Here is an 18,824-nt window from a genome sequence, read left to right on the forward strand (position 1 = left end):
ACACCCTCGACTCTCTCCAAGGTGCTCAATATTTCTCGACCTTGGACCTCCGTTCTGGTTATTTGCAAATACCTATGCACGAAGATGACAAAGAAAAAAACGCTTTTGCAACTCCCGATGGACTTTACGAATTTAATGTTATGCCCTTTGGCCTTTGTAACGCACCAGCGACATTTGAAAGAATGATTGATACAGTACTTCGTGGACTAAAATGGAGAACCTGTTTATGTTACTTGGATGACATTGTTATCTTTTCGTCAACTTTTAGCGACCATCTTGCGCGCTTGAATGAAGTTCTCACGTGTCTCGCTTCAGCAGGCCTTCAACTCAACACCAAGAAGTGCCACTTTGCACCGAATGAAATTAAAATATTGGGACATCTGGTTAGTCATGACAGCATTCGTCCAGACCCTGAAAAAATTATGGCCGTCCTGAATTTTCCTCGTCCTCAACGGACTGCAGATTTGCGCAGTTTTCTCGGCCTGGCATCCTATTTCCGTCGTTTTATTAGACATTTTGCAACTATTGCTGCTCCCCTTCATGAACTAGTGCGCAGCGCTTTCATGTGGACTGCACAGTGCGAAACTGCATTCAAGAACCTCAAGCACGCCCTGACATCAGATCCTGTTCTTGGCCACTTTAGCGACACCGCTCCAACCATCCTGCACACTGATGCCAGTAGTCGCAGTCTCGGCGCTGTACTTCTACAGAGCGACACAACTTCCCGTGAGAAAGTAATCGCCTTTGCCAGCCGCACCATGACTCCAGCTGAGCAAAATTATACCATTACCGAGCAAGAATGTCTTGCCGTCGTCTGGGCGGTTCAGAAATTTCGTCCTTATCTATATGGTCGCCCCTTCATAGTTGTGACCGATCACCATGCTCTTTGCTGGTTGTCCTCGCTGAAAAATTTGACAGGTCGACTTGGTCGTTGGATTCTATGCCTACAAGAGTACCAGTTCGACGTCGTTTATAAATCGGGTCGCCACCACCAAGATGCCGACTCGTTTTCTCGCTGCCCACTTTCGCCATCAACCTGCTGTTTTTCTACGCAATGTATTTCTTCCTCTGACCAGTCGATTTTCTCTTCCTCCGACGCATATCACAGCAGTTTCTTTTGACGCCTCTGACAACAAACACGCTCTCCGGTCGCAGCAACTAGCCGACGCCTACAGCCGTCCCATCATTGACCGCCTTAAAGGCGCTTTGAACCCACCCAATGCTAGCATCCGCCGACAGTTACGCAACTTCAAGCTCGAGGATGGCATCCTACTCCGCTACGTGTATTGCCCTGAGGGAACCCGCTGGATCCCAGTCCTCCCACGGGTGCTTCGCCCAAGTATCCTAGCGGCTCTACACGATGACGCTACTGCAGGTAACCTAGGTTTTCATAAAACCTACGACCACGTGAAGAGAGGGTTCTTCTGGTCTGGCCTGTCCTCCAGTGTAGCTAAATATGTCGCTTCCTGCAACCTCTTCCCTGTCCAGCCACACCATTCGGAGTAATCCGCATCGACTTATATGGTCCCCTGCCTCCCTCCGATCGGGGCGACCATTGGATCATTACGGCTGTGAATCACCTTACACGTTACGCGGAGACAGCACCTGTGCCCACTGGCTCGGCTCAAGAGGTTGCAAATTTCTTTTTGCGATATATTGTATTGCGGCATGGCGCTCCACGGGTGCTCCTAAGTGACCGCGGAACAACCTTCTTATCGACAGTCGTTGCCGAAGTTCTCTACGCATCATCCACCCTTTACAAGACCACTTCAAGCTACCATTCTCAGACTAACGGTCTGACGGAACGATTTCATCGCAGTTTATCGGATATGATCTCAATGTACATCACACCGGATCATCGAAATTGGGACACTATTTTACTATTCGTCACATTCGCCTATAATACAGCAGTACAGCGGACTACCGGTTACTCTCCATTTTTCCTCCTTTATGGCTGCCCTCCCACCACAATTCTCGACAGTTCATTCTTCTCTACGTCCGACTGTTCCTCCAAATCAGTACCTGCCCAGTTCGTATCCCGTGTGACCAGATGCCGTCGCCTTGCTCGCCTCAACACTGAAGCCTGCCAGGAAGATCGCAAGAGTCGCTACGATTATACTCATCGTGAGGTCTCCTTCTGTCCTGGTGACGAAGTACTACTTTACGCACCTGTCCGCACCCCTGGCCTTAGTGATAAATTTCATCACCGCTACCTTGGTCCATACACGGTCATCGCCCAAACTTCCCCAGTGAACTACAAAGTGACACCTATTCATCCCCTAGCCGATCGACGTCACCGTGGCACTGAAATAGTTCATGTGTCTCAGTTGAAGCCATTTGTGCGCCATGATGCAGCAGTTACTTCCGACCAGTTGCAGTAGTTGCTTCCAACCCCCCGGGGAAATTGTCTGAGCCTTCCAAGGATCTGCTTCTTTCACGAGTACATACCATCATCATCTTCGTCTTCCCGTGGCGCCACTGGTGGCACGCGCCTCGGTTGTCCATCGGAATAAACGCCAGACACTGCATCCCTTGCCTTGCCGTCTCGACCTTGCCGTCTCGACCTGGCCTTCTTTCACAGTATAAGCAAGCTTGTTAATGCAAGGTTGACACGGTGGCGTGTCTACTGGGTTTAACATCCCAAAGTAACTCAGGCTGTGAGGGGCACCATAATGGAGGTCCTGGAAATTTCTATCACCTAGTTTTCTTTAGTGTGCACAGCACTACGCAGTACACGGGTGCCTTGATGGTATCGCTTCCACTGAGATGCGGCCACCGCGGCCGCGATCGAACCCAAGAAAAATGAAAACCCAAACTTTTCCCGATCACGCTCCTAGACACCGCCCTTTAAAAGCATCTAATACGACTATTGCTACCAAATTCTGGTTTCCTTTGAGACAGAGGAAGACTGGAATTTTATATTCTGTAATATGCATGCTGGCAGCTGCTGTCAAAATTGGCGTCATTTTCGTGGACACCCAAGTTTTGCATTTTTTGCCAGTTGCATAGCTCATCCAAAAATAGCTCTGCCGAATTAACTCGAAGAAATAGCAATTAATAATTCAGGCAATAAAGTTTCTCTGAGATTGGCATGCTTCTTCTGTTTAGAACGAGAAAAAGAAATTAAGGAGATTGCGGATGTTTCTTTAGAGGCATTAAGTTCAATAAAATCCGCTATGCCCATTTTGAGACGCTATCGGCAAGTCAAAAGCTCTACAGTGCGGTATGTGCACCGTGCCAAGACACTCTTTCGAAAACTGCTTTCGAATTGCTATATAATAATAGACAGTTGAGACGACACCAAAAGCACCACCCCTCCCTCAAACAAACCCTCCTGCCACAGATCGTACTTAGGTGAAAAGCATAGCTTTAAGGGAATGTTCACTTTTTTCAGGAAAACATGATTTTTCACCTTCCTTAAATTTCCTTTAACAAAGGGTCAGTTTTGATGGAGAATGTCTTTTTCTTTTTTTACCGCTCTCCTTGCTTCTGCAAACTGATGTCTTCATTAAAAGTTCTTGTGTCGGTCGCTAGACTATATACTCTTTCAGCCGATTAATATATTCTGAATGCAACATAAAGAGCAAAAGTTCACTGCATTGGACAGTCGCAGCTTCAACCATGAGTAAATTTTTGCTCTTCACTCTGAGTGGGTGGAGTGCCAGGAACTATTGTTAATACCACTCTTTGGCTAGCTAAATGAAAATGGCAGTGATTGAGATTTCAGGATATTATTTAAACTTTATAATTCCCACTTCCATGCTTGCCAAGCAAACAGTTCAAATTGAGTATAATTCTACACACTGCTTAATACCTTTCGCAATGCACACTGCATGACATGATTTAAATTTTGCGTTTGTAAGGGGCAGAAAGCTTCGATACTAATAGATTTGGAGGCTTATGCAACCATCTGGTCACACTCAGAGATAGCAAATTTTAGAAGCGGATTGTGCGGCCTTTGTATGAACCATGTGCATCGAAATGCGAGGACTTGCAGGTTGCAGTTCATGCGAAGGAGGGTGAGGGGGGGTAGCATGCGCTTTCCATGCTTGTGAACAGCAGTATCAGACGTGGAGGGGTGAAGTGGTGGCAACCCCATAGAGGTGCGGCGGAAGGTGGAAACAGACCCCATTGTGAAGGCCGTAAGAAGCGCACTTTCCCTCGAGAAAAGCCATGATACAGCTCGTTCGGTCAAAAAGCTATCGACGTCGTCGTCGTAGTAGTGTGATGGTGGTGGTGGTAGTAGTACGTAGTAATAGTTGGCACTAACCTGTCGGAAATATTTGTGCAGAAAAATCCTGATTGGTCAACAGGGTTATGATGTCCACATGACCTCGTGCAGAAATTTCAAACACCCCACATTCAAAACAAACTATAAAATATATTCAATCAAATAAATCGGTTGCCATTGAGGTTCGAACCCAGGTCCTCTGCATGCCAGATGGGCACACGATGTATAGGCCACGAATGGTCGTTGGTATCAAGCGCATTAGAGGGGTATCTAGTGAAGCGTTGTGGTGCATTTGAATTACTAACGCAAGCTTAGAATGTGTACTGATGTTACAATAATAATAATTTGAAAACTGAAATGATTTAAACAAGAAAAATTAAAGAAATTCGACCATTACAAATGCAGTATTAAGGGCACTTTGCGTCTACTCTTAAGATGAAGCTTAAAACGGTAACCGCATGAAGTGACAATTCTTAGCGATGCGTGTGTCACAATGCTGCCAACGTCTGTCGTTGTCGCTGGTGCACACCGCACGAAGCAATGGGACTGGGAAACAGAGCGGAGTGTTTTCAGCATTGCTCTGTTACCGCCGCCTCGTAGTTCAGTCAAGGGGAGTGCAGTTACGCTAGTATCCCGTTTCATACAACAGCATGAAGTACGATAAAACACTGATGAAAAACCTTGTAAGAGATCGCATTTCTAAGGGACATGATGCAGTGGTGCGCCACTGCAATGTGATGCAGACTTGCATTGCAAGAAGTGATTTTCTCCTGCTCTTTTCGAAAATTAACTCTATCTTACCACATTAGCCTTTCTTTTCCTTCATTATCCAGCCAAGCGTTTATTGGCCTGTCTTGATGTGTTCATATACAGTCAAATCTCGTTACTATGAACACCAAATTAACATTTTTTTTTAAATCCTCAACAAATTTTCTGTTTTCAATGTAAAAATATTTCAGAATTACAAATTTCAATACAGCATGAATTTCAGAATAACGTACATATTTAATTTTTTTCTCCTATAATCAAGGAATACGAGCATTACGAATTCGGCTAAAATTAACAGCACTGCAGCTCACAACTCTCGCATGAAACAGAGACCGCCGTTTCTGTGTATGTGGTCCGTGGGCTGTAGCTGTCATCATCAGCATATCTAGTGCCAGCTCCTAGTGCCACCAAAAAGCTCTGGTTTTTTATGCAGTAGCCAGCAGGCTTAACCACCTGCCTTTTTTTTTTCTGTGTTGTATGTCGTATGTCGCATGCAGGAAGGTATTTTTTTTGGTCGCTGATTATCTCATTGCGAAGTTAGTGCAAGATCTGATGATTATTGCAGCCAGCGAATAGCCAAGAAGATAGGAAAGCAGCTTTCGCTGCAAGGAATCGACGCAGGAAAATTGCGAATCGGCCTCTGCAGACAGCTAGCATTGCCCCATCGACCGCCGTATCATTTTGAAAGACCGAGACAAGATTATCAAACTTCAGGTAATACTGAAGATGAAATCATATTGATCTCTGATGCTTTTTGTGCATGAGCAAAGTCTACTTTCATCGCTCGGTGCAATCACATACCCAGTGAGGTGTTGCATAGAGGAAGGTGTGTAATGTAGCCTACGGTCGTGTGTGCTGCACACGGCAGAAGGAAATAACTGATTTCTTTAAATAAACCAGCTTTGAAGTTAGTGCAGTGTCCACATTTGAGATTTTGCTTGTCTACACCCGTGCCAAGGTACCTCATTTTCATACCTAGGTTTGACCACTGGCTTACTACAGTCAAATTTCGATATAACGAATCCCACGGGACCGCACGAAATCATTCGTTACTTTGAAATATTGTTGTAATAAAAAATCTGCAATTATAATAAGCCAGTGGTCAAACCTAGGTATGAAAATGATGTACCTTGGCAGTAGGCAAGTGTGTAGACAGGCAAAACATCAAATGAAAATGTTGCACTAACTCCAGAGCTGATTTATTTGAAGAAATCAATTATTTTCTTCTGTTGCGTGCAGCAAGCACGACTGCGCACAATATTGCACCCCTACAGCACATACGCCTTCCACTTTGCACAACATCCCATTGGATGCGTGATTGCACCGAGCGATGAAAGTACGAATTTTTTCCATGTGCAGAAGAAAATCAGAGTTTGAATGACTTTATCTTCTGTGCTCCCTGAAGCTTGAAAATCTTGTCTCGGTCTCTCAAAATGATTGCAGCAGTCGATGGGGCAATGATCTAGCTGTCTGCAGAGGCTGATTTGCTTTTTTTCTGGGTCGATTTCTTTCAGTGAACGCTGCGTTCCTATCTTCTCAGCACTTCGCTGGCTGCAATCACCGCCAGGTTTCGCACAAACTTGGCAATAAGATAATCCGAGAAGGCACAAACGGCCGACCATAGAACGGCACCCAACACAGGAAAAAAGGCAGGCGGCTAGGCCTGCTCACTACTGCGTAATAAATCGCAGCTTTGTGGGGGCACTAGGAGCTAGCACCAAATATGCTGATGATGATAGGTACAGCCGAGCCATGGCGATTTTTTTTTGTCTTTTTATGTAAGAGAGAGTTGCGAATTGTAGCGCTGTTAATTTTAGACGAATTTGTTTTACTGATGTTCCTAGATTATAGAAGGAAAAATAAAATATGTACGTTATTCTGAAATATACGTTATTTTGAAATTCGTAATTCTGAACAAGTTTTACATTGAAAACATTGAAAATCTGCTGGGGATTTTTTAAAAATTTGTTAATGTGGTGTTCATAGTAACGAGATTTCACTGTACCGCAGCATTTTCATTACAATATTTCAAAATAATGAACAATTTTTTTGTGGTCCCGCGATTCGTTATACCGAGACTCGACTGTATATGCTTGGATCAGACAAAGTGAGCGTCTGCACATTCTTCTGTTCTTCGCTTAAACCTAGGAAAACAAGCTTCACTCACAAAAAAAAGCCAAGACGGAAGTTGTGTACCCCAAAGCTCTCTGCGATTGGATGCCCTAGGAACTGCTTCCAGGCGACAGGCAAAGTTTTCTAAAAGACCAAAACCTAAGCGAAATGACGAACGGCAATGCTTTGGCAGCTCTTAGCCCACCCACGACAGCCGCAAATTGTCACTTCATGCGGTTAGCACTTAAAGCGTCCCCTTAATTTTCTTTTTTTTTTCAGCAGATGAAAACTGTTTGCCAAGACAAAATTTTGCACCAAAAATTCATCGGGCAACCCTGCAGGAAGTTCCAAGTGCACCTTTAGGAAACTTGTCTTCATTGACGTCTATCCCAATAATGGTCTGAGCACCACGCTCCTTGGCACCCATGGCAACTGCCAGGCCAACTGCACCCAATCCCCAGATGGCTATTGTGCTGTCCTTTGTGATGCGAGCAACATTGAGTGCAGCACCATATCCCGTTGACACAGCACATCCCAGCAAGCATACTTTGTCCAGGGGTGCAGCAGGATCAACCTGCATGCAATGAAGTGCAGAAGAAAAAAAACGAGTAAGCTTGGTCTATGTAAACCACTTTATAACATTTATTTATTTATTACAGGTTCCTGCAGCGCCCGAAGGCATTATTGCAGGGGGGGAGATGACAAATAATCTTGCTGGGAACGCCAGTGGTACAATAAAATACATAAAAATGAAGAAAATAACATGACACAAGTGATAATGCAGAATAAGAAACATGCATCTAAAGGGGGCAACTGCGCGACGTACAAAGTGATGAAAACACTCAAAAACAAAGTAATGAAGAAAACACACGCAAGAGAACTGGGCGCCACGTCACACATCCGATAAAAAAGCCCGAAATAAATTTTCAGTGCAACACTCAGTTATGCCAGCTGGCAGCCGGTTCCACTCATTGATCGTCAGTGGAAAAAACGAGGTTGTATACACATCTGTCCGGCATTTTATTTCGCGGATCTTCCACTGATGATCAAGTCGTCAAGATAAAAAGTGAGGTTGAAGCAGGTACCGGTCTTTGTCAATGCCGAACTTTCCAAAATAAATGTGATACATGATCTGCAGTCTGAAATATTTTCTGCGGTGAGCTAAAGATTCCCAACCAAGATGATGTTTAATAGACGTGACACTAGATGAAAAATTGTAATTGTTAGACACAAATCTGGCAGAGAAATAACTCAAGTTACCGACATTCTAGTGGAAATTAAGAAGAAATGGACATGGGCAGGACATGTAGTGCGAAGAGAGGATAACCGATGGTCGCTGAGGGTAACAAACTGGATTCCAAGGGAAGGAAAGCGTAGCAGGGGACGGTACAAAGTTAGGTGGGCGGATTAGATTAAGAAGTTCGCAGGGGTCAAGTGGATGCAGCTAGCACAGAACCGGGTTAAGTGGAGAAATATGGGAGAGGCCTTCGCCCTGCAGTGGGTATAATCAGGCTGATGATGATGATGATGAATCTGGCAGCATTATTTTGGACGCGTTCGAGCATGTCAGATAAGTAAATAAACTGGGGATCCCATACAGGGCATGCATATTCAAGAATTGGCCTTATGTAAGTGAAATACAGGAGCTGCTTGACATTTGACTGCGCTTTGTTGAAATTACGCGTTAAAAAATTAAACATTCTGCTGGCTTTCGATGTAATATGCTCAACTTGTCTCATCCACGTAAGGTTAGATGTGAAATATACGCCGAGATACTTATATTCAGAAACTTTTTGCAGGAGAACATTATTTATTGAGTAGCAGGTCTGTAGAGGGGAACGCTTACGAGTGAACGAGACAAGTTTGCATTTTGAAATGTTGAAAGACATTTGCCATTTTGAGCACCAGTACTGGATAAAATTTAAGTCTCGCTGAAGTTTTAATGCGTCAGAAGAACTTTCCACAACGTGGTAAAGCACACAGTCGTCAGCATATAGCCGAACTTGGCAGGTGAGGTCAAGAACAATATCATTAATAAAAATGAGAAAAAGAAGGGGTCCAAGGACAGACCCCTGGGGCACACCGGAGGAGACGTTTACGGAATCGGAGTGACAACCAATAATTACAACACGCTGCATGCGGTCCTGGAGATATGAATGAAGCCAGTCGATGATATTGGGATGCAGACCAAGACAACGTAACTTGTGTAATAATAGCACATGAGGTACAGAATCAAAGGCTTTTTTAAAATCCAGAAATACACAATCAATATGATATCCGTGGTCAAAAGAGGAAAACAGATCATTACTGAACTCAAGTAACTGGGTGGTACAGGAAAAACCCATTCTAAAGCCATGCTGAACTGGCGTAAAGAAGTCATGAGAGTCAAGGTGTTTATTGACTGCACTGTAAATTATATGTTCCAATGTTTTACAACACACGCTAGTCAGAGAAATGGGTCGGTAATTAACAACAGACATTTTCGAACCGCTTTTATGCACTGGGACAACATTAGCATTTTTCCAGTCATTCGGCAAACATGCCGAGCTAAGCGATGTTTGGAACAAGGTGACTAAAGGTGACTTGTCAGATCATGCAGTGAAGCAGGATGCCATCAGAAGTAATAGCTCAAAATTTGTAAGGGGAGATACAAAATATTTAGCAGTTTTTTCTCTATGTTGCTTCTCTCCTCAAGAGGGCAGGCAGTACAGTCAAACCCGAATATAACGAACTCGGATAGAGCAAATTATGTTTTATATCGAACACTCGAATTCCCGCTAGCATTATGCATATAAAATGTATTTTTTATAATGAACTGCACATCAGATATAGCGAACTCAGCACGCGCGATCGGTCGCCAAACGCCCGCCAACGGGAGGGCCTTTGTGCCGGCTCCGAGTACTCTCCGGGCAGCCCACGCTGCCAGGCCGCAATACTTCTAGTGCATGCCGCTGTCAGATGGGAGGGGGATTGGCGACGGCTCCGTTCCCCAAGGTGTCACACAACGCATACGTCGTCACGCACCCACTAGGGTGCTTCTGCGCCGATTCCGCGTCGTCTCCAGGCAGCCTCAGCCCGTGCCGCGCTTCCGTAAAACGCAGGAGGGGCTCTCTACAGCAGCTTCCACGAGGGACCCTCCTGTACGCATGTGCGGCCGTCGCCCGGAGTAGCGTGAGTAGCCTTTAAAATCCGCACCATCGGCCAGCCTCTCTTTGCAGCGCTCCTATTCAGCAGCTGCCTACCATGTGATCAAAGACGTGCGAGCAGCTCCGGACCTATTGCGCTTCGAGAAAGAAGAAACACTGGCCAGAACTGGTTTCAAGTTTGGGCGAAGGGAAGGGGAGAATCTTCGAAGGGAAAGCAGCCTCCGAACAACGAACGCGTCAGTGGCGCACTTTCCCGCATCCTCGGAGCTTTCTTTGTTTGCATTTGCAAGTCGTGCTGCTGCTATCCTCACGATTCCGGACGTGCCTACGTTGCTGCTGACTTGCATTCCGGCGCTACATCCTGCAAGATGACGACGAAGCAGCGGCGTGCCCTATCGCTTTCCGACAAGCTGGAGATAATTCGCCACGTTGGCCGCGGCGAAAAAAAGTCTGACGTTGCCGCGCATTTCAAAATTCCGCGGATCACGTTAAGCCCCCTTTTGAAAAACCAGTCGGCCATCAGAGGCAATGCACAGGAACGACCAAATGGTGACGGCTTTCGCCACCGCAAGCCGGCTTACGACTAAGTAGAGAAAGCGCTGTACCAATGGTTCTTGGACGTTCGCGCGCGAAATCTGCCTGTCTCTGGCTCCATGCCGCAACAGAAGGCAAAAGATTTTGCCTTCGTCCTGGATGTCGAGGGGTTTACGGCGGGCAGTGGTTGGCTCCAACGATTTAAAGACCGCTACTTCATCACCGGAAAGGTGGTTGCAGGTGAAAGCCAAGCAGTGGACGCTGAGAGTGCTGAGAAGTGGGTGCAAGACGTGTGACGTGCTGTCACGGAGAGATACGAACCGTGCAATATTTTTAACACCGACGAAACTGTCTTGTTTTGGCAACTGCTGCCGAGCAGAACCTTGGCGGTAAATTGAATAAGGCCCGAGTCACCATTCTTCTCACGACAAACATGGACGGTTCATCAAAGCTGCGGCCGCTTGTCATAGGCAAGTTCAAGTCACCTATGTGCCTGCGAGGATGCACTTCACTCCCAGTAACATACAAATCAAATTCTAAGGCCTGGATGACCAGAACGTTGTTCGAAGCGTGGCTGCGTGGCTGGGACGAGGAACTTGCAACGAGCGGGTGCAAGATTTGCCTCCTCCTCGATAACTGTTCTGCGCACCACTGCGGCGTCACGCTCAAAAACATCGAGTTGTGTTTCCTGCCACTGAACACAACAGCGGTTTTGCAGCCCCTCGATCAGGGGATCATCCGCGCTTTCAAGCTGGGCTACAGGAAACGCGTCGTTGAGCGGCTGTTGGTGAAATTGTGGGTTAGCGACGAGCTCAAGATTAATTTGCTGGCCGCAATAGAAATGATTAACCGTGCCTGGCAAGACGTGATGCAATCCACAATCCGCAACTGCTTCCACCATGCTGGACTATGTCGAGAGGATGCAGAAGCTGCTAGTGAAGCGCGCACTCTGCAAGATGACAGCGATGTTGCCACGCTGTGGGAAGAACTCGCTGATGTTCCGGACGCTGTGCCCGAAGAAGTTGCCCTGGAGGATTTTCTCACTGCTGACGACAATGTAGCCGTGACAGCGAGCCCGTTGGACTCGGAAATTGTTGCTGACATGCTGGCATCTGGTGCGAACGAGGAGACCGAGGAGCCACCGCCGGAAGACGATCGCCCTCGCCCGACGTTGCACAAAGCCCTCGCTGCTACCGATCTGCTGCGCCGATACTGCTCCGGAATACAGGGAAGCGGACTGGAGTTTGTGGAAATGATGTCGCGTGTGGAAAGTGCAATTCTCGCTGATGGAGTTAAAAGCAGTGTTCAGGCGAAGATCACTACCTACTGCAAATAAGTGAGCATTTATCTGCAATAAATTTCTTTTGTAGATTCATGATGAGTGGCACGGTTTTTCTTTAGTTAGTGCATTTTCGCTGCGCTGTTCTGGACATCGTGTATAACGAATTTGGTACTGGAGTTCGTTATAAACAGGTTCGGTTATAGCGAAATACTTTATATAGCGAACAAATCGCGTTGAATTACGCAGTTCATTATAACCGGGTTTGACTGTAGAGAGAAGTGTTCGTAAGACTACTAAGAGAAGCGTCACTGGCAGCGGCACAGTGCACAGTTTGATGTATCGAATGTTCTCCTGAATTGGAATTTGATAAACACGAACACTTCCTTACTTTTGCATGCGATTTTCAAGGTGAATGACATTTCGATATAAGCAATAATTAAATAAATCCATGATCAACTGCATTTTACTATGAATGCAGTACCAATAACCTTTGACGAAAATGCTAGCGCCATTCATGTGAAGCATCTGCAAGTGAAGTTGCCGTCCTTCAAAAGCAAGGCCCACCAGCCACCTTCCATGTGCACTCTCTAGCAAGGGAGCGGCCCATGCATCCACCACCACCCCTCGATCCACTACCCCACACCATCCCTGCTCACAAGCACCATGCAGGAATGCACACCCCACACCAACCCAGCTACCTTTACCCCACAAAGCCTTCGCCTATGAAAAGAAGCCCATTGCAAACAGCAGATCAAAAATCCAAAATCAAATTCAAAAACATAGTAGAAAAGCCAGCTACCCTCCAAAAGCATCTACCAACCGCCACCCCCCTATCCCCAGTCTAGGGGGGCTGCTCACCCGTCCACTGGCAACTCCCACCCACTTTTGCCCATCTTCATCCAGCAGCAAATTTCTGTCAAAAGTGTGACGTATGAGAGCTCATAATAAAAGAATCGAAGTAGTAATCAGGGGGTAATGCAACTGAGCTCGCTCGCTTCATGATGTTTCATGATGAACCTGCCTTTTTAACGAGATAGCGTTAAGGAGCTCGTGTCGCAGAAAAGCCGGTGTCGTCGACGTCGGCGGCGTTGGCCGTGAGCGATAAATCCCGGCATGCACTTCATAAATAAAAAGCAACTTCCAAGATGGGCTGGGTGGGAATCGAACCAGGGTCTCCGGAGTGTGAGACGGAGACGCTACCACTCAGCCACGAGTTCGATGCTTGAAAGCGGTACAAAAGCGCTTCTAGTGAATGCGGTGTTGCCTTAGATATGTACCGTAGAACGTTATACTGCGGTGTATATCGGTAATTATGAGCATGTTACTTACAGAAGTCGCAGTTACACGAGTAGCGAAGTACGTTTCCGCTACATTTCTTCTGCGCTCTGCGCACATGCAGAGCCATCTTGCGGCAAACACAGAAGAACCGCTCCTCTCAATGTGCGGCGCTGCCCCGACACGTGGCGCGCCACTCGCCCCTGACGTTTCGCCGTGCACCCTCACGGGTTGTAGAATCAAGCGTCTTTCCTTTCTTTAGATCACTACCTTCGCTCACCCGCTTGTCCCGTTCGGGCCGCGCGGGTACCGGTGCGAGGATGCCCCAATACCCTTGCGTTTAATAAGTTTTCTCGACGAGGTGCAATAACGCTATCGCGTTCCACTCTTGAAGGCGAAGCTTAAGCGTCCTCCAAATTTTTTCTCTGTGCAGTTAATTTTAACAGACTTCAAAGCATGCTTTCAACATTCCAGTTAAATATCATCTTCCACTATTAAAACTACACGCATTAAAACATCACAAAGTGATATAAAGGATGACATGTCTCCCCAGAATTAGTGAAAAATTCCTAAAGCATTACAAGGCCATGAGTGATGACAGAACAGTGAACAAAACCTCAGAACTGTTGCAGGATTACTTTGCAATAAGTAGCAGTACACCTAGCTTGCGCTGCTCCAACAATCAATTCACTAGCTAAGAATGATGGAAGAGAAGGTAACATGTGTCAAATACAAGTTTAAATGAACGCAAGTTAAACCTAAATATAACGAATCCGGTAAAATCTGCAGTTAATTTTGTAAAATTGAAATTTTGCAACATTGAAATTTGTCTTCTAGAATGCGGAAAACCCTCTAGAACATTTCCCACGCCATTCAAGGGGAAAGTCTTTAGTTGCGGTGGAAGTGGGCCTTCTGCGAGTGATAGGGACGACACAACCGTATAATTTTGGTTTCACCATCATCATTGCTTTTTGGAGCTTTCCCCAATCACTACTACACCAGACGGCGCAGCAGATGAAGCGCTCCACTACCAACCACTTTTACATAGGCCATGTGCTCTTATCTGCCATCCAGGCAGCGCCCACCTTCACAGCGCACTCAGGTGCACGCTTTGGTACACACCCAGACCAACTGTCTGAGCTCGTGGTATAATATTTCCTCAGGTTCGGTTCCAGCCAGCAACCAAATTTCGCTACATTGAAAGTGCGGTAAAATTTATTTTATTATACATGTTCACAATGGATGCATAAGTTGTGAAAACCAAAATACTTTGTTACATTGAGGTTTAACTGTGTTTGCTTACATGATTTTTACAGCACTTTTTGTAAGAGACCTTTGCTACCTGCATATCTGCAGGGAAGGTAGAGTGCTGAATGAAAGATTATAAATGTATTATAGGGGAAGAGAGATTACATTGACAACATGCTTAATTATACAGATCTGTTGTGTTGTTGCAGCTACAAGAACTATTGCTCAATTCAAAGAACATGAAAACGATTTCGTTTGCACATGGTAGGTCAATAACCTACCAATAACAACACTAGTTTATTTATTTATTTATTCAATACACCCCTAAAGGCCCTCATTCGAGGGTATTACATAGGGGGAGGGAGGGATCTGTGTAAAAAAAAAAAAAATACATGTAACAAAAACATTATTAAAAAGCAAATGAACAATAAACAGGCTAAATATAACATGGAAAAATAATTAAGCACCAGAGAATAAAGAAACAGGTTATAGAAAGCAATAGAATACAAAGTATAGGTTTAAGAAAACAATAAGGCATAACAGAAATGACGTACTACAGCGTGTACGTATTGCCAAAAAAAGTACATTTTAAATGTAGACGTCGCTGCGGATGAGATCGTGAAATGTGGAGGCGTTGGATTCAATGGCTATGTGTGCTGGTAAATCGTTCCACTCTATGATAGTGCGTGGTATGAATGACTTTGCAAATGCAGATGAATGACACGCGATGCGCTTAACTTTGTGCAGATGGTCGAGCCGTGAAAGAAGGCTGATAGTGATAGGAAAAAATTATGGAGCGATGTATAGTGATACAGTTCATGGAAAAGTGCTAGCTGTGATATTTTGCGGCGGAAAGACAAGTCGTCTAATTCGGCGCAATTTTTTAGGGCAGTGACACTGGTGGTATGCGAGTAGTCAGAATAAATACAACGTGCAGCACGGTTCTGCAAGGACTCAATGTTAGCTATGAGATAGGCTTGTTCAGGATCCCAGATGGCTGATGCATATTCAATCTTCAGACGAATGACTGTGAGGAACGCTAGTTTCTTCAGGTGGGGGGGGGAGCCTGTCTGAGGTTGTGCTTTAGAAGGCCGAGTGAGCGGTTGGCGGATGCTAAAGTTATATTAATGTGGTTGTGCCATGTTAAGTCAGATTGCAGATGAACTCCAAAGTACTTGTAGGTAGTAGCAAGTTCGACAGAGTTGTTATTTATAAAATAAGTTGTGGGAATGCGAGTGCTGCGAGTGAAAGACAAAAGCTTAGTTTTGGAAGTATTAAGTGGCATAAGCCAAGCTGAGCGCCATGCGGTTACTGCATCAAGGTCAGTTTGCAAACATTGTTGGTCAGTGATAGAAGAAATATTTCGGTTTATTTATTCAATACCAGTGATGTTAACTTTCAACTTTCAGTGGATGTGTTTACCAATCTGAAACAAATGAAACACCTGACATTTATTGAATGATTCGCTGCACTCCTGCAAGTGGCACTTCTCCTAATCCCACACCCCTTTTCTCGCACATGGAGCAAGTCAGACATGGCCTTGGGTATCTGCTGGCCACACTGGCCACGTGAAGATGCCATAAAACCATGCGACACAAAGAACGCCGCATGTGATTGGTGGCGGCCTTCGGTCTGAATGCACCATTTTCCCTGCGACACTGCTGCCCCATGTAGAAGCCAGCGTTCGGTACAGCGCTGACCATGCGATGAAGCCAACCTAGCTGACCAAATGCTACCACACGGCCGTCACACAGCCTCTGTTTACTCGCCTTGTTACCGAAGGTGCTGCAAAACTGAGCTATATCTTACCGCCATATTCACAAACACGCCTTCACTCAAACTTCTACTCCAAGCGGCCCTCGAGGCCTGTTTTTCATTTCAGAAAGCAGTCTTCACTCGAATCGCTCCTCCAGTGGCGGAGAAAACTTGAGTTTTCTCGAGAATCTCGAGTCTGCGACGATGCTACCTTGGCAGCTCCTCGACCGCCTCTCCGCTTGTAAACATGGCTGACATCGCATCGCTCGCTCACTGTGTGGAATTCGTTCTACCGATGTGCCAAACTTTTCACGAAAGAAGATACGGCAAGGATGCACCGAACCTTTCTCTAAAGCATCAGCTGAGAGTGACAGTGACCCGGGACTTCTGGCACGCTATCGTTTTATGAATACGGCCATGGCTAGCCTCCGTCCGTTCCTGCCGCTCACGCCGAACATGGATAACCGTGATCAGCCACCAACATCTGTGCTGTTTGATCTTCGCATCATCGCATTGCGCTTGTGTGGCGCGGGCACATTTCAAGTCGTCACTGGATAAATGGACAACCTTTTCGGAGCCCACCGAGTGCAGAGTTGAGGCGCGATTTGTCCGTAAATGGTGAGCTCGCCCGCGGCCGGAGTCGAGCGGCGGCGGCGCACTCTCCGTGGCTCGCCCTGCGCGCTTCCGGAGACGGCGCCGAACTTGTAGGGCAACAACGTGTTGTATGCAATAAGCTGGCGAGCACCGGAGGCGCGGTGGGACTGTGCGGACATCTGTGCTGCACCCCGTGCATCAATGGCTTGCCCGTCGCCCGAGGGTACGTAGTACGTCTTCGGACGCGCGGCGCTGTCGAGGGAGCGCGTTGGTGTGCTCCTCCTACGGAGAGATATTCGCGGCCGAAGAGCATGGCTTTTCAAGCACGTTTTCAATTAGGGCTCCCTACTTGTTTCGAAACCGCACGCGGCATTTTCTTCTTGAGAGCCGAATTCAATGCGCATGAGCTGCAATGCGCTGCGAAGCAGCACGCATATTTAGCAGTTTAGCTCGCCTCCGAGCAGGCCAGAGCCATGCCCGTATGAGTTCGCAGCTTGTACTTCTTTTTTTCCTGCAATATATTTTGACGTCTGTCAAAGCCCGGCAATAAAAAAAAGTCTGTCAAATCCTGGTAATAAAAAAAAAAGTCTGCCAAAGCCTGGCAATAAAAAAAACTCTCTCAAAGCCTGGCAATAAAAAAAAGGCAAAGCGGCAAAGGCCGAGCGTAGATCTCACACCAAAAAATAAGCCAAAGTATTCACACTATTTCTCGAAACCTACGTCACCAGCAGCAACTGTTGCCATATGCAAAAACATTTTCGGCCACTTTTCACAGCAGTCCTTTTCATCCAGCCCACAAAACAAGTTACACTATGCTGTTAACATCGAGGTCGCTTGCGAAAGTCGTTTAGAAGACTTGACATGTAAAACTGAGCATGTTACACAGTTCAGCACGCAGTTTTCGGGCCAAAAGTTCATCTTAATCTCGTCCCCATATGCCACTTGCGCTGCTCTGAGTGGAGGAGGTATTCTCGAGGAGAACTTGTCGAAGGAAACGCTGAGGGACGTTCCTGAATCCGAGTCTGCCCTGGAGTGGAGTAGCGGCTGTATTCTCCGCTCCAAGGAGTGGAGGTGGAGCGTCGAGTCGAGGCGCGTTTGTGAATACGGGCGTTAATCTTGGTGAAAAATCACTGTCCCTAACTATGTTCATAACACAATTAGTCATTTAAAGCTACAGAGAGTGGGTAGTTAGAAAGCACTGCCCATGGTGGCCTCGCTGCTATGCAGGCTAGGCCTACGGCACATAGCCAGCGGCCTGCTGCCAGCACACAAACAGGTGGCATGTCGCTTCACAATCCACGTCCCCAGCATTGGTGCACGGCACTTTTACTTCCAGGTCACGTGTTTTATATATCGCATTATCGATATCTTCAAACTATTTTGAGTCTGATATATCGGGGATCAACTGTATACAGCATGCAGTGCAAGAAAATTTTATCAGGCTCGCTGGGCCTATGGTGCAACTTCGTGCAATTTCGTCAAATTTAATGCTTTTGGCAAACCATGGAGTAGAACACTGCATTTGAATCAAAACAGCACAACTAACACAGCTGCCCGCCACTGTGAAATAAAATCCACTTGAACAAGCAACAGCAATGTTGTTCCAGTGTGCCATTTTTTTCTAGGTGGTAGGTTACTGAGCAGTGAAGCTTTTACAGATGTGCACAATAGGAGTATACATGCAAACTGACCCACCTTACAGAGAGATATTTCGGCAACCACAGTGTATTCAGAAAAGGTGCTGGTGCCCATAAAGTGGTAGATGCTCTTTCCCTGGCACGTGAAGCGTGTTGTGCCATCAGGCATCAAACCACGGCCCTGAGTTGCCCTGAGGAAAAAAGACATGGATTAAAGAAAAAAAAAAAGCCTTTCAGAGAAC

General features: G+C 46.1%; 1 protein-coding gene across 1 annotated transcript in view; it reads right to left on the reverse strand.

The window, feature by feature from the left end:
* LOC146202745 (alcohol dehydrogenase class-3 chain H-like) overlaps positions 1-18,824 on the reverse strand; it is a 68,822-nt gene that overhangs the window by 34,098 nt on the left and 15,900 nt on the right. Inside the window, exons 5-6 of the mRNA XM_084588300.1 lie at positions 18,641-18,773; positions 7,469-7,685 (exon numbers count right to left, since the gene is read on the reverse strand). Of these exons, the coding sequence (XP_084444426.1) occupies positions 7,469-7,685; positions 18,641-18,773 (350 nt within the window). The remainder of the gene's footprint in view (positions 1-7,468; positions 7,686-18,640; positions 18,774-18,824) is intronic.

This window comes from Amblyomma maculatum, chromosome 1 (assembly GCF_055883805.1).
Source record: "Amblyomma maculatum isolate TAMU_Amacu chromosome 1, ASM5588380v1, whole genome shotgun sequence".
Lineage (NCBI taxonomy): Eukaryota > Metazoa > Arthropoda > Arachnida > Ixodida > Ixodidae > Amblyomma > Amblyomma maculatum.